This window comes from Apteryx mantelli, chromosome 3, assembly GCF_036417845.1.
Source record: "Apteryx mantelli isolate bAptMan1 chromosome 3, bAptMan1.hap1, whole genome shotgun sequence".
In the NCBI taxonomy this organism is placed as follows: domain Eukaryota; kingdom Metazoa; phylum Chordata; class Aves; order Apterygiformes; family Apterygidae; genus Apteryx; species Apteryx mantelli.
The window spans coordinates 78,723,088-78,749,476 of NC_089980.1; the positions used below are offsets into that span (position 1 = coordinate 78,723,088).

The window sequence follows — 26,389 nt, forward strand, 5'->3', positions numbered from 1 at the left end:
ATGAAGATAATCTCTACAAAGAAGCTCTGATATTGACCTGTCATATCACGTGTTGCTTATCAAGCACTGAAGAAATTGAATTTCATTTTATTTGTTGTCTGGAGCTTCATATTAAATTATCCTGCAGTTGAGAGGTGCTGTGAGGTCAATAGGTTCTGTCTCTTTTGCCATCTATTCCTGGATTATTAACCTTTGGAGAATTACTAAAGCTGTTCTTTAGTTTATCCTGTAAAGTTAGGTTAAATCTTCTTGATCCATAAATTGTTGCAAGTGAGTGCCGCAAGCGTGTAATACTTTTAGTTACTGCAGTTTCTGAATAAGGAATGAGGAATTGGTATGAATGTAGAGATCTCTTCTATTATTCTGGTTTCTTTTCTATTCTTTTGAATTTCTTCTAATGCTTCTGCTTTTTTAATTGGTTCAGTATATGTAACAACAGTCAGATTGGGTGATGGGTCTGAGTTAGAGAGTAATAGGTAGTATTCATGTGCCAAGAGATAAAGTAAAGGGGATGAGGAGGAAGATAACTGAGTTCAGTTTTCCCAGCCATTGAGAGCTGAAGGCAAAGAGAGAGGTCAGCTGTAAGCAGAGATGGGAGTTTCTGAAGATCCGTATGGAGGTTGTAGTGGCAGCCCTGTGGGCAGGAGGTGTTAGAGGTGAGTATGCTCGGACGAGAGGCTAAAGAAGATGACACTGTGCATTTGACAGAGAAAATCTTTCTTGATGATTAACCACTGTGACTACAGTGAAGGGGGAAAAGACCTAAGGTGAAGCAAGGAGATATATTAAGATAAATAAAAATAAAAAAAGTGGGGGGGGGGGGGAGCCCAGCTGGGGAATTTTAGTTTTGCTGCTGAAGAAAGCTGACTAATTCTTTAACCAAAACAGGTGGCAAGATGGAACATGAAAATCAGTAAACGGATGCTGACATTACCAGCATGAGTGTCAGAAAAGGAGCCCTGCTGGCTAAGCTGGAAAGTGGCAAAACTGCAGGGGAAAATAATAGATTTTCATTAAGGTCATGTGCAGATCTTTCTCCAGATAGTCAGCAGAAGGAGTTGGAGGACCCAATGATAATGGATGAAAGCATATGGATATTGGCAGACTGGTGGTCAAGGAAGGACAAAAGGAGGGAAGTCGAAGGCAATGGTACTTGTTGGAGGCTATATGCAAGACGACCCTGATTTTTTCCTTTCTTTAGCCTAACCTAAACTACTGTGTAACTATCATATTACCCAATTATCTGGGTACCTAATTGTCCCCTTCAGTCTGCATCTTAAACTGGGATTGAACCCTTCCTTCCTCAATCTCTCATATGAACAATGAATTACATATTCTCACTGATTCAAAGATCAAAAAACAAACCTTCCAAGTCCTCCATATGGCTTGTTGCCATCTTTCTCTTGGAGGACATGACTCTGCCAATCAGGATGCTCATGTTTAAGAGCTTGAAATAGTCACAGAATATTGAGTTTCTCTCAACAGCAGAAGTGCTTAAGCACTTTCTGCTGCCACCGCAAAGAACTGCCTCCAGTGTTAAATGCGTTTGCTACTGGAGAGAAAGGCTTGAAAAAATAGCTGAATAAACTCCCAAATTTTAAATAAAAAAAAATTCGATGAAAAAAAAATCCTTAAATGTGTTGTTTCACCCAAATTCAAAACTCAAAATCAAGAAACCTTTAAAAATGTTCTCCCTCGTTAAAACCCGATAATAGATTCAGACCATGAATCTTGGGTGTGAGTTAGTCAAGCAATTGTTTTTCAAATAACTTGGCCTTGTGCTCAGCTATTCACTTACTATCTGGGCACAGTTATCCTTTCAAATTTGTTCTACTAAAATCGGTGTAAACTCCTTTAAGAAAGAGCTGGAGCTGAGGAGCTGGCAGGGGAGTTAGCATTTCTGTGTAACCACTGGAACGCAAAGTGTAAAGGCAATAGTTGAACTGCTGGGGCTGATACCCAGTGCTGTCTAGTGGCCAGAGCACGCGTGACCCGGGAGCTGCTGGGCGCTGCTTAGTGCTCTTTCAGCTCTGGCAGTAAATTGCCTCGTGACTTTGAGCAAGCTATTGACCTTTTTGTGTCTTTTCCTTGGCGCTGAAAAGAATTAAAAAATGCTTACCTTTCTCACAGGGGCAATTGGTAAATTAACTACTGGAAAATATTGAATGCTTTCTACCATTGTTACTATTGTTGAAACTCCTGCAAATAGATCAAGAAATGAACAGATACCTTGAGAGAGTCCTATTTCTCTTCTCTTTGGAGGGGGGTACTGGTTTGACATAGGTTAATTCAACAAAGAAGGGAGAAGTCATGGGTTTGGATAACCATGTGTTTTGGATACAAGTTCTAGATTTGAGAGAAATAGGAAAGGTAGGAAAAAGCAAGTGGAAAGATAGAATGTAGATGAACTTATCAGAATTAGTAGTACTGAAAGAATATCCATAGATCAGAAGAGAACCTGTAAGTGGAAATTAAGTCGCAGTAGGATTAAGAAAATGTTTCAATAAAATGCAATCCCTTAAGTGTGACAGGGGAAAGGGAGGAATGGCAGGTGAGCACTTCCTTTTGTCCCCATCTAGAATAAAATTATTACTAATGAGATGCTGAGGTTTTTGGGAAGCCTACTCAAAAATTCAGCAGCCTTTACTTGAGAAAAATAATTTTTGGGAGATTACTTTCTACTGAGGTCTTACAGATGGGGGCTTTGTGGTGTGGTAGTTTAAAACAATTGGACTTTACCTCCAGAGATCCCTGAGATGAATGTTGCCCAAAGGCAAGGGTAAAATTGTGTTTTTAAAGCATCATTTTAGCAGCAGTGGGACAGTTGGCAGAGTTTACCAAAGCTGTTGAGAGACTCTGCAGACTTTAATTACCATCTCAATATTGCAGAAGTTGGTTAATTTCTGCCAAAGAACGGAATAGTTGTGAGAGAGTGAGATCACACTCTGTCTTTCATTCTTTCCTTTTTGACAGGTGAATAAAGGATGCTTTCAATATCTCCTCTGATACTGTGACACATTTGTAAAATTTGCATAGAATTGTAAAACAAATTTTCCTCAAGATTACCAAAGCTCTTAATTTTTTGTTCTTTTTTGAAAATCCTGTATAGCATAGTGGGAATGCATTTTAAATCTTGACATGAAAGAAGCAAGATGAAATTAGTGCTTTTTCTGCTACTGATGAAACTAAGTTTAAGACATTAATAGTTTAAAACTTCACAGCCAAATAACCTGTATTATGTTTAGTTTTGAATTTCTAATAAATTTTAAATTCAGGTTGAAATTCTGTCTGCAATAAAGTGGGTGGTTGGAGGCCTAATCTGGATTAGTAGAATAAAGAGGGAATTATTCAATGAAGGATCAGTCCCTTTTAGATAGAAAAATAAGCATACCATACAATACTTCCTTGGTGAAGGAGATATATTTACTCTTCTAGGCTTCAAATTATAACTGTTTCTTTTACTGTCATTCATATCAAAAAAGGCCAATAAATTTTTCCTGCTCGGTGCTGCAAAGCTTCCTCTGAGACACCTGAGTTTTTGTTTTTCTATGCACTTGCAGTGACTAAGGAAACACTGGTTGTTTGAAGACTCTTATCAGCTCCTTCAGAAGACCTACTGAGCTGCTGCTTTTTTTTGTGACTACCACATCCCTATGTCTGTACTTGCTAAAGCACCACCCATTTTTTACCCTATAAAAACCCTTCTTTCTCCTCTTCACTCCTCTTATCTCTCAAGGACCTATTCAGTGGTACCTTTCAGCTTTAGATCTTTATTGTCACAATATACAATATGTTCAGAAAGCTACTGCCTGGGAAGTCTGTTTTTTCGTTTGTATTTTTCACTATGTATATGATTAATCAGCACTTAAGGGCAAAGGAAGCATACGTGTTCAAAATTCAGAAAGAGAAGGATTGATCATGGAAACAAAATGAGCATGACTTTTAATCCTTAACAGTCATTGTGTTTCTAGAAATACCTTTATGCTATATTTAGAATTTAGTTGTTTTGGTGTTTGAAACTAAATGTTTGTGGTTTGTCTTGCAAACTGCATCCTGAAAGATTACACTGATTCACATTTCCTCATTTCAAGATACCATCTGTGCTTTTGGCTGATTGTTAGCTTGGTTGGGACTCTCATTTCATAAATGCAAGTTACACAGGAGAGTTAAGCCTAGAAAGACAAATCCTTTATTCCACTTGCTTGGATAATCTCAAACGGTCTGACCTTACACTGGCAAGGGCACAAAGCTGAAGCTGTACCTCCAGCAGGCTTTATTTTCTCTGGCAAACAAGTATATGTTAGCAGGTTATAGAGATTCTCTTGGAATAATTCTAGTGAATCTCTAGTATATATAGTCATGATCATGATTTTCATTGTGTAATCATTTTATTTAAGTTCAACAATAAAAGTTAGTCTTGCATGAGGAATGAACGTGCTACAGAGACAATGAAAGATTGATGACAGCTTGGGGAGTATCACGTATTCTGCTGGTGGAAATCCAAGCATGGAGAGCAGTTGAGCTTGGCTCGATGATCACCAGTGCAGAGCAAAGTCCAGGCAAAGTTATGGGGGTCGAAAGAAGGCAGGATACAACGGGAATATTCAAAAGATTTTTGTAATATTTCTGAGGTTTTTTGCTTGGGTGAATCACCTTATTACTAAAATAATAAACATTAATATCTGCATCATTTTTGTAACTGCTAGTTTAGTAAGGTAATTAGTGTAATTAGCATACAGCATTGCTTGGTGGTATGATAAATCATAGTGCAGTGAATGATGGCTCTTCACCACTATGATATATTATCTAATTTACTCAGGTAAAAAAAAAGTTAAGGAAAAATCAAGAAGGGAAGCTAGTGGTGACAGCTGGGTGGCCTCTTGGTCACTATTCTTGCATCTGCTCTCTGTATTCTCAATTGTTTTGAATTGCTGCATTGATAATTAGCAGTTCTTTTTTTTTACTGTTGCTAAGTCTTAATCACTGACTGAAACCTGCAAAGAAATTCTGGAGAAGAATGAAATAAAAACATAGAGACTGTGGCAGTTTTTTTTTTTTTTTTTTTTCCTTCAAGGTACCTTGTACAAGGCATGATTCTTCTTCCAGTAATAGGTTTGTATTTTTTGGATGTCCCCTTTGCTTCCATGTTTCTCTACGTATCACCTAACATTTACAGCTCAGTACAAGCATGAGGAACATTAACAACACTTTTCTTCATTGTAATCTGTTTTATAGAGCCTATGAGAACACCAAAAACTTTAAAGATCGCTGAAATCCAGGCCAGACACATTGCTGTGGACTGGGAATCACTGGGGTACAACATCACTCGGTGCCACACTTTCAATGTCACCATATGCTACCACTACTTCTGTGGGCACAACGAGAGCAAGGCAGATTGTTTGGACATGGACCCCAAAGCAGCCCAGCACGTCGTGGATCACCTGCCTCCCTACACCAATGTCAGCCTCAAAATGATCTTAACCAATCCGGAAGGGAGGAAGGAAAGCGAGGAGACTATTATTCAGACAGATGAAGACGGTATGCATAAATGCTATTATGGAAATTGTGTCTAAGTCTACTCTGGAGAGGTAGAAGAAAATGACTTTGCGTGTTACAATATGTCTCCCAAAGGATGGAAGTTCTGTTCTATTAATGTATTAATTAGCCCCAAAACAGTAGCTTTAAAAGTATTTCAGCTGTAACTCTGCATATATTGGCCAAACTGACCATGCAGCTCAACTCATACTGAGTATCTCTTGCGGGAAGAAGGAGGGTGAGATCCCTTTCATTCCCAAAGTATGCTATTGCAGGTGACAAGAAACATGTGATGGTGTTACCTGAAGGCTTTTTCAGAGTATTAGGTATACTATTTGAAAATGGAATTAATTCTTTTAAATGATATTTAATTATTCAGTTTGATGATAAGATTCTGTTCGATAAAACCAAATATATTTGAGCAATAATTTTATTTTAGATTACATTATATAGTATTTGTTAACTGTTTGAAAACACCTGACAGATTAAAGTAATATTTTGTCAACTCCTCTTTAACTGCTCTTGATAAAATTTCATTGACAAGACAGTTTAACTTACCTTGGTTGGGGAAAAATAAAGAATAGATATAGATCTTGATAATGATATTCAGTGATTAAACTATGAATCTTGGTATGAAAGAAGTAAAAAAAAAGAGATATTTACCCTAATAGGATTGAACCTGTGAAAGTAAAGAGCTGTTTTAGTTTCCATACTTTTTATTTAGATTTCATTGAAATATTGACAACAACAAAATGAGAAGAGATACTGCTATAGATTAAAAAAAATTAAAAAATGAAGATGAGTATTTGGATTAATATAAAGTATCGATACATAAAAAGACAAAATTGAAACAAGTACAGTGTGTTTACTTTTCTTAAAAAAAAAAAAGGAGGGGAGGGGAGTGAGGAGAATAGGTGTTTGCTTATGGATAACAATCACAGTTAGAATCTGGTGGCACTTTTTTGCCATGCGTTCAATGTTACAAGAAATGAAAGAAGAATATGTTTACTGTTGCAATAAAGAAGGGAGAACAGCTTATTAAATAACCAGAATATGAGGATCTGTAGAGAACTACTGAGATGTAGAGAAATGTAGATGCGTCACGTGAGGATTTATTGACAAATATAGAATTAGAGTATTTCATGCGACTCAAATTTAGCATTGCTCTTTGTAAGTCAATTCTAAATATAAGCCATGATGAATTCTTACTGTATCTAGGCTTATATTTTAGATATTTATGGTTGCTATTTTCCATGAGTTAAAAAAAAAAAAAAAAAAAAAAAGTAATATTGCTATGTCCATGGATAACGGCTTTCTTTTTCTTTTTGACTGTATTTTGAAGAAAGATCATGGTTTCTGATAGCCTTTATCTAGTTAGACGTGCGGAGATGGTGGCTGGCCATTACTGTAGTGTTTGTCAAGAGCAGGGTCAAGTGCATATACTTTGTCTTCTGTTTTTGTTTTGGATTACTCATGGAAAATGATACACACTAGACAGGTTTTGGTCTCAGGCTAACATGCCAGTGTGCTGTCAGTGAACTTGTCTGGACTTAGTTTTGGTGTCAGAGGTGTTTCCCTCATAGTTTAAAAGAAATCTCACACAATGAACAAAAGTTGCTACAGTAAACTATTTTAAGCAGTTGTTGCTTTCAAGGAAGCATTAATACATTTTAAAAGGCACCTATATTTAGACACACTGCTGATAACGATGCTCATGAGCTGACAGTAGCGTCTTGTGAGTCTTAGCGATACTGCTGGGAATAAGATGCAATTTTTTTTCAACTGTGCAGTCTAGTTTATGATCATTTTATAGTGTATTTCAAGATACAGGTCAAGATTGCATGCAAGCAATTTACAATACTGAGGGCTTCTAGCCCCTGTTTTCTTGTCTCATCTTCTGTCTTTCCCATTTTGCTCTCATCTTCTGTTGTTTTATCTGTCTTCCCCATACCTCCCATCTCCAAGTCAACTTCTCCTCTTCTCTGCATCTCTCTCCTGTTGTCTTACCTCCTCTTTTCTTCCCCCCTTTCTTCTTTCCAGTCATATGGTTTCCTAATGCTCTTTTGGTGTCCTGCAAGGAGCTTTACACATTTTTGAACTTTTGGGATTTCCCCAAACACAGAAGATTTTGTACTTTGTGGGGCTCTGGTGTGAGACACTGTGGATCTCTGGCTGTGTTTCAGAAAGGTTCACAATTATATAATGCTGAGCAGCTGGGTTGGGGGCTTCCAGAAATGGTCAGACCGTCAGAGCTCTGAGCGATAACTGAGCAGTCTGTGGTAGCAGGAGCAGAATTAACTCAGGAAACAATTAGTAGAAGGACGGAATACATTTCTCAAGCTCTGCATCAGACCTTTGGCACTGTGAATGACAACTGAAGAAAGATTTTAATAGCATTTAATTCAGTATCTGCAAGAAAGCAAAGCCAGGAAAAATCAGACAGTCTGAAAATAGCCTCCTTTCTGACCACAGCTAGTTCAGAATACATGGTAAATTTAAGTATTTTTATTTAACTTGGATAGATGGAATTAATTTTTAAAGTATATTATAGTAATTTGAGAAGACCTGTATTCCACATAAAAATGAAATGCTTCAGTGATGTATTATTAAACAGCTTGTACAGAAAGAAAAAGCAAGGAATTTTGTGACTGATTTACAAGTGAAGCACAGTCTTTCAATTTTGGGAGAGAGCACACTGTTACTAAGATTTGGAACAAAGCTCTTTCTGAGTACCCAAAGACTCAGGATTATCTGTGCCATGACAAGCACTCACCTGTTCACACTGTATTATATAGGAGGCTGACAGTGTTTGGGGGACATGATAAAGGAAAAAGAGAGGAGGGTTTGTGCAACCCGGGGAGGCGTACGTGCTGGGCAAAGACCATGTTTGGCATTTTGAAAGAGGTACGCAAACGGCAGTGAATTTATCACTTTGCATAAGTGAGCAGTGTGTACATGTTTTTGAGGTAGTGTGTTGACAAGGGTACTCCCAACTCAGAGGGATCCTTTTTAAGAGCAGTGGAAGGTAAATGGAATTAAAGCAAGTAAATGCTTCCTTAATTTTTGATTGAGAAACAGATGCAAAAGACTGTGGATTAGCAGGAGTAGTGACTTTAGCTCTGAGAAAGCAGCTACAGAGAAAGCAAATGCTGAAACTCATGATACTCAGTGATGATTTGATATCTAGTAAAGGAGTCTGTCAGGTAACAGCAGGCAAACAACTAATTGAAAAAGCTCACTTGTAATAGGATAAGTACCCATTACTGGGTTTAAAGTATACCAGAGCTTTGGTCTCAACCGAAGGATGCACTCATTGAACACAAATGAGGCTTCCTGATGTTTCGGAGAGGACAACTCATTCAGCTCTATGTAAAGTTATCTAGAGCTAAATGTAGGGTTTTAAACACCAAATGTCCAATTCTGCCATTACTCATACTCCCGGGAAAATTCCAGATATGTCATCACTCTGGTAAACAGCAAAGGAAAGGGGGAAATGTTGTTATTATAGGACGAAAGCTAAAAAAATAAAATACTTTATATACTGTCTAAATGTATGAAAAGGAAATACCTTCAAACAAATGCAAGATGGAACATTTTATGGAAATAGTTGACATCCACTATTTTTGTATGTTTGAAAGTAGGGCTGTAAGTTGCCCTTAGAAAAAAATAGAATATATATTTTTTTCACATTCAGCTCAGCATTTGCTATGAGAAGCATTGTTTCCTTTGTGTTTTTTTCAAGCTGTTCTGGCACCCCAGGAAAATATTGGGGGGGAAAAAAAAGATGCAGAAAAAATGTTTTGATCTAGGGAGGCAAACAAACAAAAAATGCTTCAAGGAGCTTTGGAAAAAGATAAATGTAGAACTCTACTAGTAACATTGTAAAAGTAACAAAAATAACACACCTGGGAGAAAAGTTAATGCAGCAGATGAACGGGCAGTATGTCTGATGCAGTAAAGGAGGGCTACAAAGATTTCTTGAAATGTCAAACTGTCTCAAAAAATATGTAACTAATCTAGCATGGATGTCAAGGGGATGTGGTATACTAATTTTACTGGGGAAAAAAAAGGCATATGGATACAGTTAATAAAGAGAAACCCATGACTTAGAAACTCTGATAAAAGATACAATGTTAAGTTGTCCATAAATGCCTGCATTCAGGGTATTGACCTCAGCCCTTGATCAAAATGGGAAACTAATGACCTACATGTCATGAGCAGTGGCAAAACTTATTATAGTCAAATAAGGAAGGAAGCTTTACATCTTTAGCACCAGCAAACAGAAACTCATCATAAATGACCTACTGCCATTGAGAAATGAGCCAGTATAACCTATTTCTCTTTCAGTCCATGAAAATCACCCCAATTATTTTTTCAGATGTGTAGGTAAGATTTGCTAAGGAAATATAATTCTGAGAAAAAAAAAAGCTATTGCAGAAAGACACTTGAGCACATCACAAAAATGCAGTGAAGCAAAGTCAAAAGCTACTTCAATCACATGCTAGTTTGAATTCATTCTTCTTTTTCTGCCTTGCAAAATATCTGTTTGGTCTCACGCTGCTGTTAAGGATGATCTCTACAGAAAATGTTCATTGACACAGCCCAATAACTATCCTCCACTATCAGTTTAAGATGGAGTAAACAAGTTTTTGTTAAAGACATCAGAAAAGTTGGCTTGAGAGAAAGTAAGGGAAACATGGAAATTATTAGCTGTTCAAGTCAGTCAGAGATTTATTTTAAGCTTACACTGAATGAACGACAAATTAAATAAGCTGCTTAAATGTGTTGTAGACACTGGAAATACAATCTAGGTTTTATATTAATAGCTCAGGGAAAATTGGCCCTGTAACAGTTATTTACACTGGCTGAAGCAACTTCATACTTTCATTTCTGTTAGACACCTATATTAGACGCTTTATAGATGAAAAAGTGATACTGCTTATGAGATTCTTTTTTGAAATGGCATGTTTGATGTAATAATGCCTGAAAGTAGGCAGAGTTAGTGGCTGTTTGTTTAAGCAGTTTGCAATGGAATAAAGGTTTGCACATGTGCCTGCTAACTACTATTATTCCCAACCTATGTGCTGGTTGAAAACAGCATCAGCATATTGAACTGCGTATTTTGATGAAAGTCGTAAGGTTGCCATTTTGTGAGTAGGCAATGTTATCTTGCCCCTAAATGGCCAAACATTTCCAAATTCTAGGAATGAGGAGGACAGAAGCCAGCATTTAGTATGAAGCGGCTTTAAACAAAAATCTGCATTTGGGCTTAGGTGCTTCAGTCCCGGAATTCAGCAGACTCAAACCAGGATTTATGACTGTTTGACATTTGTACCAGTATCTGTGGTGAGTCCTGGCACCTCTGAGACTAATTAACCACTGTCAGTTAGCTTCGTTAGTAGCTTGGTTGTAACTATTTAAGCATCTATGTTAGTTACATTAATAATTTTATATTGGATGAAAGGTCCTACAGCCTGAAAAGTCACAGGCGTGAGCCAGTCAGAGCAGGTTTCTGTGGGCAAATGATAACGTCAGGCAATGCTGATGGACTCGAGCGGTGTCCCTGAGTGCCACAGCCTCTGCCGGGCTCTGGGCTTTCCCTTTTCCCCGGGCAGCCCGGCTCAATCCCACCTTGCTGCCGGCCTCCAGTGCTGCCATCTCCTGGGACCAGCTCCTGCCCAGGTCCTTCAGGAGGAAAAGCCTCAGCTACCCAACATGTACTAGAGAGCAGAGGGGCCATGTATGCTCAGGGAAACTGTTAGTATTTGATAGCATAGTACTTCACTGCAGATGGTGTAGATTGAGTGTTTTCTGAAGAACTCACTTTTATGACCTCCGTTGGTATAAATATACTTATGGTAAAGACTACTAATGTCTGACAGAGCCATTCTGAATTTATTCTAATTTTTTAATTATATATAATTTCCTTATATCTATGTTTTAATCCAGAATTATAACACAGCATAAAGTTACAATGGTAAATCCTAGCCCTTTTTTTCCCCCTGGAAAGAGTAAATGTAATGGTGAGCCATTTTATTTGCTTGTAACACTTAAACAGTAGAACAGATTGACTTTTACCTTCTCCTGAAATTGAACATCTACCTTTAGAGGAGGGCTGTAAGTTTCTTGCTGATGCACTTTACTTTTTGAGTACCTCAAAGGAATATTTCCCACTATAACTATGCATGTATCTCCATATAGCATTCACTGTAGAGCATAATAATACTCTGCATGGCTTTCACAGTGCATAATAATAATAAAAATACTCTGTTTACATGCACTTTCATTATTTTGTAGCAGGAAAACTGAAGCAATATAAATCCATTTTTATAGTGCTTGGTGTCAGTTATTACATTGTTCTTCCAGAAGTAATGTACTGTAATATAAATTCCCTGTTAAGTCAGTGCAGAACAAGGTTTAACTGACACTATTTGTGAGTAACAATTTATTTGTGGCTGTGACATAATTTAATACAAAAATTTATTGCTTTAAAATGAATTGGTCTAATGTCAGATTGATGGATTGTGATTTTATTATGCATAGTATTTGTAAAAGTTCACCATACTACATGTACATAGAAGAAAAGATTATCAGCTATTCGCTATACAAATATATAGCTTCATTAAAAGGGCCCTGGAGATGCATGTAAATCATGAAAGAATAGCTTGTGATGTTTTCACTATAAATCCTTGGTGAAATTCCCTTTGAATTTGTTTTATGTTACTTTTGTATGTGTTATATATCATACACACATATATATATTTCTTTAGAAAAAAAAATTCTCACTTAAGTTCAAAATCTCCTCTGAAAATCATCATACAGTTAAAACTGCCTAACTGATTTCACTTCTTTAGATATGCGTAAATCTTGACTTGTTGGAAGTTTAACATAGAGTAATGCATATCAAAGCAAGAACATGCCCTGTTAGTGTTGCTGAAAGGTGGGGAGCCACACTTCACATGATCAGTAGGTGGAAAGAAAATCAATGGGACCAGAATCTTTTTAAAGAAATGGTTCAGAGGCCAAAAGGTTAGATGCCAACTCCTGCAAAAGCTACTTATGTTTTTTAAATTATTCAGGTAACTGGCCATTGATACAGAATCTGAAATAATGTACTTCACTTTAATATACACTTGCAATAGTCTTTTGTGTTGTAATTTAGTGTTTCCTATTCATAACTACAAGGGGTGAAGAGAGAGCTCGCTTAGAAAGGAGAGTGGGAGTGGACAAGGCAGCTAAGAGGTACTGTAGCTGGCCATGGGGGCTTGGGGCAGGCATGTGCAAGCCTCTAGAAAGCCTGTTTTATCTTTTGGGCTATTTGTGATGAGGCTTCTGAAAGCTGTTAGCAACAGAAAGATGATGTTTCCCTAACTCTTTGTTACCTGAATGCTTGCTAAATATTATATAAAAGGGAAGGCTTTTAATACTGCTTTTGAAAGATGAAGCTTAAGGTATTTCTTGAGACCTTAGGGTCCCTCCAGGAGTCTTAGGGAATAGACAGGAATGGCTGCCTAAGTGGAAAGATGTGTTCTGAGTTTTCAAAATAATGTTGCCCAGAGGTTACGTTGTTGTTGTTGGGTTTTTTTAATGCTTTAACCCTTTTTTCTTATTATTCCTACGTGTAACTAATACAGGCCCTGAGGGCAAAGACATAAAAACACAAATGCGGCAGTTTGGGTATTACTTGGACTAACCTGACTGATGAGTCTGTGCACTTGCCCACGGATGCTGTGTTCTGCAAGCAAGTTCCTTTGCTTCTGTTTCTCTCTCTCCTCCCTTCCCTTTGTCCCTTTGCTAAAGCTGTGCAAATAAAAGGTATTTTACCTTGGTTGAACTGAAAAATGGAAGGGAGGAAATAATTTCAGACCCGCCAAAATGTGTCCTTCAAACTAAACTGAAACTTTTCATTCCCTTTTCTAGGCATTTGGACTTTTGTTTGTAATTCCAACAGGACTCTTGAATAGTTTCAGTTGATCCCAAGCTTCATTTTTTGGTGAATTTGCAGGTTGGGGTGAGGTGTGTGGTAATTACTGTTCTCTGTTTCTGGGCACTTGCTCTCCTTTACTTTCTGACCTTATTTTTCCTGATCATCACTGTACTAGCTTTTGTTCTTGTGCCCTTCTTATGCCAGTGGGAAGAGAAGCATGAAACTAAGTGGGATCATGTAGTTCTAGTCAGTTTAACATTGCTGCTGCCACAAGCACAGAATTTTATAGCTCAGGAGAAGAGAACGTGGTTGTGCGATGTGCTGAGCCTGTAGGCTTCTCCCACTGGGATGTTTAAACAGAAATGTAGCCTTCATGCAACCCTAAGACTTGCATAGCCCTGCACCCAGTTTTAGCTGAATAAAAAGCAACACACAGAGTGTTTTACAGGTTTTTGAGAAAATTGTTTCTATTTTCTTTTTACTTCAAATGCTTTAACATGCTTTAATAGCAAATTCCATATTCTGTGTGGATGCCCCAGTACCTTTGTATGCTCTCTCACACACAGATGCATGCATGCACACGCAAACACATGCACATCTTCTGGGGAAAATGTACATGCGTCAGAGTATATTCATACCTCGTTTGTGATGTAGAGAGAAAAACAGTAAAGCATTTCTGTGGAAAACAAAGTGATGCCTCCAGCAAATCTGTGAATACGGCAAACAGCGTAGAGGGGCTGTCATGGCATATCAGCCCTTATCCACTACCCACTCTGCGTTAAGACACTGAAGCAAAACAGCAGTGTATGATTTTAGTTAACTTCTCCTAAGTCTTTGCTTGACAGATGGATGAACAGTTTCTGTGAAGCTCTCATCTGTTTACTTGTGGGCTTCTTTGACTCCATGAATTTATTATTAATGTACCAAATTATGTTGCTTGTACCGGGGGTCAGCTCATCATTTATAGTTTCTTGTAGATGGAAATAAATCCTACTACTGGGACAGACCACTCAGTCCTTGCTGCTGCTAGTACAGTGCCTTGCACTTTCTTTCATTCAGTGATTTTTGATTTATTTTTACTCTTTGTAAAACTTCAGTATGCTTTGAAAATTAATATCCAGGAAATGTCACGTGTGAGGTTCAGTGAATGCTGCATTGAAGAAAATAAACTAATTAAGAAGGGAAGAGAAATATATGTCTTAATATTTAAAGGAGAGATGACATGTTAGGTTGAAAGAATGCAGATTTTGACAAGTTTGGCTTTTTGGAGGAAGGGTTTTGTTGTGTTGGTTTTGTTAGTTTTTTTCTGGAAATGCACTCAGCCTTATCCCTTTCTTTCAAAATGTATGTCTTCAAACGTAGGTGAGTCACTGTATTTAAAAAGGAACCATATGTATAGGGAGAAATATTTTGTAAGCTGAAACAGGAGATAGCAAAGTGCTCCCATCTGGTGTTGATGAGATTACCAGGTACTGTGAATCATTCAGACAAAGGGGCCTGAGATGACATTTTAAACTTTTTATTACACCAGGGACATTGGTTACATTACAATAAGAGGTAGGGTCATCTTAATGTGGTTCAGTTCAAAGCTTTAAAAATATCTTTTATTTGAAAGGTTTGAAGTAAGCAGTTTTGATCCTTCTGCCACATGAACATTTCAGTCCTTGAAAGAAGTGGCAGCTGAGCTGCTGTGTTTTCCCCACTCCCAGCCCCCTTTTTAAACAAAGATTCCTTTTTAATACAACAGATCATAAGGCGAGGTGGCTGAAAACTGTTTTGTGAGTGTCTCTGTCATTTGGAAGATGCTGTATAAAATATGCTGTCCTGACCTTTGATTTTTCTTTTTAAAAGGATTTTAAAACCGTGTGGTTCTTGTCCTTAGATGTTCTTATTACAGAATTCAGTGATGTTCCCTGAACACCTAAAGTCATAATCTAGCTTGAACTATTTCCCCTGGCTATATTACAAGATACTTTGACTTTGCATAAAGTCTTTGAAAACCGTATTTGGGGATAACATTCCAACTTCACGCTCTCTCTGCTCTGTGAATGACAAAATCCTCTTTGAAGTACATTTTCATACCCTCTACCCCTCTTTTTACATGTGAATGAACGTTAATAAGAAATGATCCGTGTTGGCTTTTGGTTTTCATAGGATGTTCTGCCATCTCTTTAGTTGGTCTATCTCTTGAATTTCCTATTTTACTAAAGTTTCGTTTTGTTTGTAGTGCCAGGCCCCATCCCTGCCAAGTCGGTGAAGGGAACTCCTTTTGAAGATAAGATCTTCCTCAACTGGAAGGAACCTGTGGATCCGAACGGCATCATTACTCAGTATGAGGTAACAGCACAGCCCATGAGCATGGGGTAGAGCTGGGAACAGGAGAAGAAGGGTGGCTGCTGGTGGGCGTCTGTGCTCTGTAGGCAGGCTGTTAAATTACATTATATGCTACTAACGTTTAGAGAGGACTGGAATTCCCTAGTGACTAAGATTTCAAAATTTGTAATTACGATGCAAACGTTGTTGGCTGACCTTGTCAAGTAGCTTTAGCATCTGAGTGTAATGAATGTTACAATCCACATGTGAGATGCTAATTTTAAAAGCCTGTATTATTAATATACATCCTTCCAAAGCCATGCCAGCCATGATCTATGGAACTTGTTTGTTGGAAGAGAAGATTACACAAAAAGTAAGATGATTATTAAATCTGGAATTACATTTTTAAGCTTTGCGAGATATTTAGATATCAGTCTTCAAGCAAACCTGCACAGATATTCTATTTAAAGTGTATTATTTAATGTATGAGCCTTCTGGGGACCTGTGCAGGAGACTGGAAGAAAACATTTTTAAAATGAACAAATTGGAGAACAATCACAATCCTCTCTATCACTCCTTTTTTAAAGAAACAGAATAATTTTGGGTAATAGTGACTTACAGGAAAAAGACAAACTAACCAACACTAGCCTGTTTTGGACAGCATTTAAGTATGATTATTAGAGGAGGAGGGCAAAGTATTACAGGAAGTGAAAAGTAAAGGGTTTTGGTGGAGATGCGGAGGATTGGGGCAGGGGCTAATTTAAATGTTACACTAAAATTTTCCATATGTGAACTAAAATCAGGAGGAAAGAGAAGGGCGTGTATATACCCTCAGAAGTGAAGCAGACTGTACAGTAATACATGACAAGCACTCTTGGTATCCCCAAGATAGCTGCGTAGCTAGGTGAACATATGACTTTTCTCTCCTTTCCATCTTAACTAACTTAATCCCATTGTGCCAAAAACTGCAAAAACATTTGAGGAATTATCATTTTCACAGGTCAGCTATAGCAGTATACGGTCATTTGATCCTGCAGTTCCAGTTGCAGGACCTCCACAGACAGTGTCAAAGCTGTGGAACAGTACACACCATGTCTTCTCACACCTGCACCCTGGTACTACTTACCAGTTCTTTCTCCGTGCAAGCACTGTCAAAGGGTTTGGACCAGCAACCACAATCAATGTAACAACCAACATTTCAGGTAAATAAATAAATTAAGGAAATAAATAAATGTGGGAGGAGGGGAGAATGTTCACTGGTTTTATAAGCTTTTTTTGGTAAGACTTGAAAAAGAGGTGATTTAAAAAAAAAATGCCTGTCATGTTCTGAAAATAATTTTAACATTAGTTAAAATGTTTTTGAGTGCATTTTCCTAATAGTAGTACAAATTCAGGGATAAACTCTTGCATCAGGTGGAAACTGTACACCTGGAGTTTTCAAATGTTTAATTTTGTATAATAGTGTGTCTTCATCCAAAGATTTCAAAGTGCTTTACAAACCTTAACTAAGTGAGCCTTATAGCACTCCATAAGTTACTAAGTACTATATTTGTTTTGCAGATTAGTAAAGTGAGATGCAGAAAATTAACTGACTTACTCAAGGTGACACCACTTAACAGCAAGCAGCTGTAACAGAATTGGGGAGGTTGGGAGAAAGTCTGAATCTCCTGTTAGATTCGTACAGATCTGCTTCCTCATGCCTTTATTCACTTACTCTTCTTGCTTTATGCTGAACAGTTGTCTAGTTTCACTCTGCATTACTGATAGTTTTTACAAAGCAATGTGTACATTTGTGCACCAAGATTGATGCTGCACACAAATGTACTGAAAACTCTCTCTCAAAAAAAAAGTCACATGGAATGTTTTAGTATTTTTGTTTTGTTAAATTTCTGTATTGTTCTCAAAGAATAAGCCGGTAGCTTATGTAGTTGATAGCAGTAGATAAGTTAATACCGTATCTAGAGAGACTGCTGATATGACAGGGAGATAAGAATACTCCTGACTCCAGAACTTGGCAGGTAGTGGAGAAGGAAGTCATTTAAAAATGTGAACAGCACAAAGCATGCTATTTCCCTTATTACCTACAATAATGAGACCTAAATTTTTCTATAAAGAGAGGTTAATGCTGTATTGGAATATATCTATCATTTCTATGGGAAACCCTACTCACATAGTCACCTCACCCATTTTCCAAAAACATCCACATAAATCAAAATGTGAGAAAACTGAAAGCACAGCTTTGTGAATTGAAGAGTGCAACAAGTTATATTCTACAGTCGTAGTTAGCTAGAGCAATCTGTGAAATTCCATCCTGGAGTATTAGTTTTTCCTCCCCCAACCCATTGCACAAAAAAACCCCAAAACAACAACAACAAAAAAACCCAACACATCCAAAAATCAGGCATTTCTTTTCACTGAGCTATTAGACTATTTTGAAATCTAGTATTTTAGTCTGATTCTTGTCAGGTCTTTGTTTCCTCACACCAAATTCCAGATCACAAGCTCTTGGGGAATGTCAGAAGTTGATAATGGTGGTATAGTACTTGCATATGTGTCATCTAATTATGAAGTTGACCCTCTTTGCAGGAGAAAACAGTGTAACTGTATGTAATATTTTGATAATATGTCTGTTGCCCAGCCATGTCACTATTTTGAGAAATAAGCACCTCAACATGTTTGGATTATTTAGGGCTACAATGTATTCAGGTTTCCTCAGATAAGTCCTCTCTTTCCAACCAGAAATTTAGGGGATTTGATATGTTTTTCTAGAATCCGGTCTCCTACAGTTTCCAGACATGGTATGGGGCCATATTAGTTGGTAAAACACAGTTAATACTAGGAAAGCTTAAACATGGGCTATGACATTCTTCCTATCTGAATTTCACCCTGTTATTTTTCATCTTGCTTTATGCCAAACTGTTGTCTAGTATCGCTCTGCACAACTGATACTTTTTACAAAGCAGTGTATATGTTTCTGGAAGCTCTTTATTTTAATGAGGAGTGAAGAGATTCCTTTTAACCAAACTTAGAAGTGATTACCATGATCCCAGTGATTATGGTGTAAATAGTAATTCATAAGTGAAAATTCAATAAATAATAAGATTCTCTGAAATAAGAGCAATATTTTTGTGTGTCTGGGATCTGGGACTAATGAAGCGCTGCTTTTATCCTTCCATTGCCCTTCTATCTATTGATATATTATCTTAAATTATTATGACTTAAATGATTGACATCCTGCTAGTAAACATCTTTAATGTGATGATTCATTTTAAAATACACTGGTGTCATTAACAATTTTATAAGGGTACATCCACATGTTAAAAAATTGCAGTTAGTTTTCAAGCTTTTTGAAAATTAATATTCAACAGAAATCTATTATTTTCTGAATCACAGAAAATTCTCTTTCTTTCCATGCACTAGAGCTGACATCAGCAACAGCATTACCAGTAAGGGCTGTGGCAGGCTTGTGGAGGCAGATTAAAGTTAGGTGGCTGAAGTTATCACCTACCCCAGCTATCCAACCCACAACAAATAATGCTGCCCTGAAGGCCTAACAGCCTTTCCATTAGTGAATCAGTTCCTGAACTGCTTCTAGTTTTGGCTTTGATTTTGTTTTTTCTTGACACTCTGGGCTGAAAACTGCAGTGGTTCAGAAACTGGTTCGTGAACAGATCAGTTGTCTGTGGTTAGACCGGGAAGGAGAAATGGACCTGGGAACAGACTCACCCATCTAGTTTTAATGTTTTAACAGATTCACATCTGTTACTGCCTAATTCTTCTGCAGTCTAGCTGGTATTGGTCTGGTCTCTCTTGACAGCTAAAAGGGAATGTGGAAGGTTCCTAAATTGTTGGAGAATCCAAAATGGAGGAAATAGAGGTGGGTCTTGAAGAGAGTGAATATACTTGTTTGAGAGGTACAAAGAAAGAGGCAAAATTGGGATTTTATAGTTTCAGATTTCCTTTGCAGTCACCTCCTCCCTCTGTTTCTATCCTTCTTGAATAAACCTGTCTAACTTAATAGCTGTAATGATTTGAGTGGGAGTAGTTAGGGATGGGTTTATCAATTGTGAAGTCCCTGTTATGTGCTACTAAAAGATTGTGCCTGCATGGAAAATCGTTAAAAAGACTCCTGTAGCTGATGAAGATCATGGCTTTGTACAATTCTGTGAGCAACCAAAGTCTCACAAAAATTCAAAATGTTTTCACTGATTTCTCATTCTTTTCCTTCCCACTCACCATTAATCAGCTCCCACTTTACCGGATTATGAAGGAGTCGATGCATCTCTCAATGAAACTGCTACAACAATAACTGTACTGTTGAGACCAGCACAGGCCAAAGGTGCTCCTATCAGGTAAAAAATTCAGGAAGAGATTCTGTATTTGATCATATGTTTCTTAGCAGCTGATAAAGCTGTTGATTTCCAAGTGATATTCCTTTGACATTACTGTTGTTTTTCTTACCTAGACTGAGCCTACCAATAGACCTGTAATTAATAAGAGAATATTCTTTATGGTTTTTAAAGATATTCATGACCTGAATCATCTAGCTGTCTGTCCTGCTTGATTTAAGGGCCCCAGGACCACCTCCTCTCCAATATCATTTCATTTTACTTTCTCTTGGTATCTCTGAAATATGAGGTTGAAACGTATTTGTCAGAAAGTGGATTTGAAAATAATGCTTCCTCTCCAGTACTTCAAATCAACTATTTTATAGCATATACATATGATTGGAAAATTGGAAGCTCAGAGGAAGTGGGAGAATAATAGTGATGAATACAAACTATTTGACCTTTCTTCTCTCAGAGTGCTTCTTATTAGAAATCACGTAGCAAGCTATTAAATTTTATTTGGTGTGTCCCTTAATCATATTAAAATGTTTCATTTATGTTAACTTTGAGAGGTCATTCCCTTTCTGCTCTCTACTGAGAGATAATTTAATTCTGTTTACAAAGAATAATCCACATCCTGCTTATGGATCCAACTTATACTTGTTAGTGCAAAATTTTTGTGATGTTATTTGATTCCATTTGTGTTTTACTGATGCTGCTGCATCAGGAAGATTCAGCCACAGAACAGACTAATTGGGGGTTAATTAACTGCAGTGTATTGGAACGTTTTCATACTCTTAGCCTTGTGACATTTCGGAGCTATACAGGCTAATAGTTTCATCCTGTGTTACGTAAGTCAGTTATTATGGCTCAGCTGATGTTGAGTAACGCGCCCAAGCCCTAAAAGTATAGGAAAATAAACTGTTTCTCAACTCTGTTTTTATTAACAGGAGTGTATGTTTTACCTGGATATCATAGGATTGAGTGACATACCCATAGTCATTTTTCTATGCTTACCCTACATTGTTTCATAGGTCAATATTTCAGTATTTCAGGTGCCTAGGTACACAGGCACTCAAAGTGGAGCATAAGGAGGTTTCACTTGAGAGAACCTTATGACTGATATGACCAAGTTACTTATTTGTATTCTGTGTTAAGTGATCATCCGAATTCATCCCCTTTATAGGAGATACTGAGTTGTTATGTTCATAAATAAAATTGTAAGCCCATACATCATTAGTTTCTGAAAGATTGTCCAAGAGGAATCCTAAGATTTTTTTTTGTGGGAAGAATGCTAAAATGTATAGGACTGCATTCAGTACAGGACTTAGATTCCTAAAATAGGGTTTGTGTGGAGTTGATACAGTAGAAACCAGACCTGTGATCTGAAAATGCTCCCAAGTCATGCAGCTGCTTAAACTCACTACTGTTTTGTATGAGCTTTTAAAATGTTCCAGGTGCCCTGCTCCTGGCCATATCCAAAACTGCTCCTGTCTGAGAAATACGCTACCTATCTCTAATCTAATCAGGACCAAGTATTACATTCTTGTGCCTGGTTCCCTGAGGGGGCTGATCCGGTAGTGTGCCCGGAGCACGCCTGCTAACCGCGACTGAGATCTGCTGAGGACGGTGCAGATCTTTTCTGCACATGCTGGAGTGCAGCAAATTTGTGTGGGGAGCAGTAGTTTACTGCCTTTGGTCCCATGCCCCCCCCCCCCCCCCCAAGGGGGAGTCAGTTGCACATCACAGGTTTCTGCCATGGGGGCTTCTTTCACGGACTGGTCGAGTATTGGGATGTGGCTAGACACTTCCGTGTACCCACCACAGTGAGCTCTGGCACCTCCACACTGTGCTTGCTGGCAAGTTACTGACTGCAGAGAGGACCTGCACCACAACACCCCACAATTAGTCTCTCAAAATTTTCCTTACAGCCTCCTCAGTCGTATGGCCTGACGTTGTCACTGCGACCTAGGGAGGCAGCAGAAAGGATCTATGAATTAACAATTAACTGATAATTTAATAGGGATAGTTTGATAGAGTATTAATAACTATTGTTTTGAGCATGTTGTCAGAGGCATGTATCTGTCTTCCTGTCTCCCTTCTTTCCTCTCTACTTTAATTAGTTCCTAAGAGATTCCATTAAATTACTAACATCAGGAGGCCAAGGAAATAAATCCTTCACCATAAACAGAGAGCTGAGCTTTATTCTTAAAACAAATACCATAATAAATTGCAGCTAGTTTTAGAACTAAATTAGATTGGAGAGTGGACAGCTCTGTGTTAAACTAGAGGCACCGTGGCCAGTCCAGAGACCATCACAGTGACCGTGAACTTCTGAACGCTTGATGTGATGGAGGTGCTGTTCAGACATGCAGTATGTGGAAAGGGGTTCACTGTGTGCAGAGAAAGAGCTAGAATTAAAACCAGAGTTACATTACGGTCCTCCTGAGTTGCTAGTCTTACAGTCCCATTCATTTTGTATATAAAATACACTTTATTCAGTAAAACATTATTCTTATAAATACTTACCATCAGTTGATTGAAAAAAAAATAGTAGAACTTCTTTCACTGATTTTTTGGTGGTTACTGCTCAGGAATAATGTGATGGTGATAAAATAGCTAATAACAGCACACAATATTTAGTTGGCTCTATATTGACCTATGCTCAATAAAGAGAATTTAAACAAAAAAATAAAGCTAAATATATGATACACTAAGAGAAAAAAGAGAATGATGTATTCCTTGCCAAGGATGTGAGATTTGACCTCAGTAGAAAAATGGGGCAGAGTAATACTTAATACACAAACAGTACAGTTCCACTCTACATTAGTGGCCTGTGAACTTTGTGTACTCATAACAAGTGCCCCAGGCGCAAAGCGAGACAGGAAGGATTTTTTTGCTATTTTTCATCAAGCAATGCATAGTGAAGACTGATATGATATACCACAGGCAGATACTGTATAAAAATTACAGTTTATATATACATTTTACATACTTAAATGAAAAACAGCAGCATAAAAGTTTTATGTTTCAGAGTATTGCCAAATGTTGTTAACCCATATAGTGTGTTGGTTACTGTAAACGTGTAGCCAAATCCCAAAATGAAAAGGTTGGTTTTCAGATTAGAAGTTAAATTGATGTGCATCAAAGCTGGATGAGACTTTTCTTTCTCCATTAAAATAATGTCATCTCTCTTTCTCTGCACAAACTTCAAAGTAATTACGGAATAAAGAAATTAAAACCTGTAGCTCGCATTGAGAACTCTTCATCTGACTGAAGCAGCACAAAAGCACACTAGCCAATTTAATGGGTTTTATGACCACCATTCATGGTTTGCTTTGGTTTTCAGTTTAAACAATGACCTTAATCCAAAAAGATTCTGAAAATCAAGCCTGTGACTTGCAGCTGTTTTATTCCTTATTCCAAAGGAGGGGTGTTCTCCAGGAGAATGCACAGGATGTTATCTTGCCCCCTTTGCTGAAGTTATGCATGTTGCAGTTCATTACATTTCAGCAGCATCTCAATAGGGGAGGGAAATGCAGCCCACTGAAATTTGGAACTGATTCAATGGGTTTCACTAAACTTTATGACCAGTTTTAGCAAAGTTTTGCTCCAGCCACACTGCAGCGGTGTTTCCCTGACAAGCCTGTCTTGCCATCATAATGAGTGTTACTAGGCAGGTGGGAAGAAATGCATCTCCGTGCCTGCTGCTGTGACTGAGCAGAGAAGGGACTCAAATCTTGGTCTCTAACATCAAACTGAAGAAGCTGGTTTATTGAAGGGGTTGGTTTGTACCCCGTCCTTTAATCCCTCAAGCTGATGATGGTTAAAAGATCACTTTGTCTCATAGCAGTAGGCCTATATTAAAACAAACAAACAGCTTACAGTCTGATACTGTTTTGCTTTTACAAACAGAATTATACTGTGATCAGGTTTTATTGTACCTCTGCATCAAGACAGCCCCCAGGAAACAGATGTTCCTTAACCCAAGTGAAACCTACGGGTGGCTGTCAATCACTTCTTTAAGACACTCCATGCCATTGTCATCACAATTGTAAACATGACGATAATCATATCTTGCCTGTCAAATGTTATTGTGTAATCTGTGGATTCTTTATGGCCTCCTGAAGTTTCAAACCAAATTACAAGCCAGAAATGCAAAGGGAGGCTGAGCTGGATGGCTCAGGCTCATCGTGAAGCGTGTGCTGTGCCACCATCAATCTAGTGGAGTAGATCCCAGTCAGAGGCATCGGGGTGCTTTGTTTGAAGTCGTGATTTGTCACTGCGGTTTTTCTCAAGCATCCCAACAGAGCACCAGCAAAACAATCTTTTGTGCATCCTGCTTTCAAATTCTACTTTATATGAGAATTAGGAAGAACTTGTTTCAGAATCAGTTTAGACAGCTTTTTAATAATGAAACTTATTTTATTTGTTTGGGAATGTGTTTCCTATACCTCTGTATGCAAACTCAGTCTGTTTTCGTTTTACAACAAGTCTAATTATGTGGACCATCGCAGGGAGAAATTAAAACTTAGTTGTCAGTTGGACCTCCAGGAGCTCAGCTTGTAACTTGGGTTGTCAGTCAATCTGGCACATGTCAAAGGAGAAGGTGCTTCATCTTCGCTAGATGTGTAGAAGGAAATCTCTAGCTGGTATTAAAGCCTAGTCAGAATAAGGCTAAAGTATGAACAATATGTGTTTACCACTGCAGTACCCATTTGAGAGTCTGGGTTTTTAGGGATGGGTGAAAAGAAGGGGTTAAGATCTGTTGGCAGGGGCCTCTTAGATTGTTCTTAATCATTTTGATCAATAGGGAGGTCCTGTGCAGGTTCTCTTAAGTAAAGAAAAACATTCTGGCATCAAAAAAGTAATTTATTCATGCCAAATCTCAACTCAAGAGCCTCCTAACTCTTCAACACTTTCTCCACTTTCCTGGCAGTCTTAGACAACTGTCTGGAGTTTATGATCACAACTTATGTAACAGGTCCTGAAATTTGTACTACTCTTTACAATAGTTCAAGATTTCTTATAGTCATCTGGGAAAAGGAATATTGTCATCCAGGTTTTCCACCCCTCCCTCTTTCTTTCTCTCTCATTTGTTCCTCCTTTTGGTGAGATGCAAGAACTTTGGCTTCTTTTTTTCACATCCTCTTATACTAGAGTGTCCTTTCCTAACACTGTTATGTGTAGATATAGTAACAGTGTTGCTTTGGAACCACTGTCGTGTTAGTAAATGGATTTAAGCAGATGGCATCCCAAAGGTCCCTTATGTAAATGATTGTATTCCTATATGCCTTGTTAGCCTATAATAGTGCATCAAAAATACTGCCAGAGCCCTGTTCCAAAGAGGGTAGATGCTACTTTTATTTAAACAATACTGTGTGAAAATTTAAAAAAAAAATGCCTCCTTGGAGACTTTGAATATTTTCTCTTTTTTTGCTAATTACAGAACATAAAATTTATTTAGGATGAATGCTATTTTCCTTAACTAAAAATAATTATATAGCTGCAGATAGCTACAATAGGCACATTTATTTCTCATTTTCCACATTTTATAGTGTTTTCAAGTTTAGGGCCCAAAAAGCATTATTTTGGAAGAATTTTTTTTTAAATGAGATCACATTTAAATTATGAAAGTTACTCCATTTGAAAAATTTTCAGAACATTCACATTTTACTGAGATCTCCTGCTTAAAATTTTGCCATACAATTTATGTCAGATTCAGAAAATGCTGCAATATTTTCAAAGAATGCTATTAAAAGAGACTTACTAACATTTAATTTTTCTCATGGGCTTCATCTTTTATTTTTGGTTTGTTTCATTCTTTAAAGCAATATGCCCCTTTAAAAAAAAGATACCTCATTTAGCCCCTTTTCCTATAAAATGGAAAAAAAAGGGCTGATTTTGAAACTGTGGTAAATCTCAGCTTTTGAGCTGAATGACAAACCAGGATATTTCAGGGGATGGTTGCCTCAGACACATGTGAATATTGCACTGTCCTTCCGCTCTCCCTGCTGGCTTTGTTCTTGTAAGTTGGCAGGTGGTGGAGGAGCCAACAAGGAGAGGTGTGCTGCTGGACCTCGTACTAACAAACAAAGAAGGACTGGTGGAAGATGTGAAGGTTGGGGGCTGCCTTGGCTGCAGTGACCATGAGATGGTGGAGTTCAGGATCCTGCGAGGAGGCAGCAGGGCACCAAGTAGGATCGCAACCCTGGACTTCAGGAGAGCAAACTTTGTCCTCTTCAGGGACCTACTTGGAGGAATCCCATGGGTGAGGGCCCTGGAA

General features: G+C 37.9%; 1 protein-coding gene across 4 annotated transcripts in view; it reads left to right on the forward strand.

The window, feature by feature from the left end:
• Nucleotides 1-26,389, forward strand: part of PTPRK (protein tyrosine phosphatase receptor type K) — a 417,845-nt gene that overhangs the window by 313,216 nt on the left and 78,240 nt on the right. For 3 of the 4 annotated variants that reach the window (XM_067293743.1, XM_067293745.1, XM_067293744.1), the window contains exons 8-11: nucleotides 5,236-5,538; nucleotides 15,690-15,799; nucleotides 16,776-16,977; nucleotides 20,022-20,127. In XM_067293743.1, the coding sequence (XP_067149844.1) occupies nucleotides 5,236-5,538; nucleotides 15,690-15,799; nucleotides 16,776-16,977; nucleotides 20,022-20,127 (721 nt within the window). The remainder of the gene's footprint in view (nucleotides 1-5,235; nucleotides 5,539-15,689; nucleotides 15,800-16,775; nucleotides 16,978-20,021; nucleotides 20,128-26,389) is intronic. The other variant, XM_067293746.1, reaches the window with a different exon arrangement.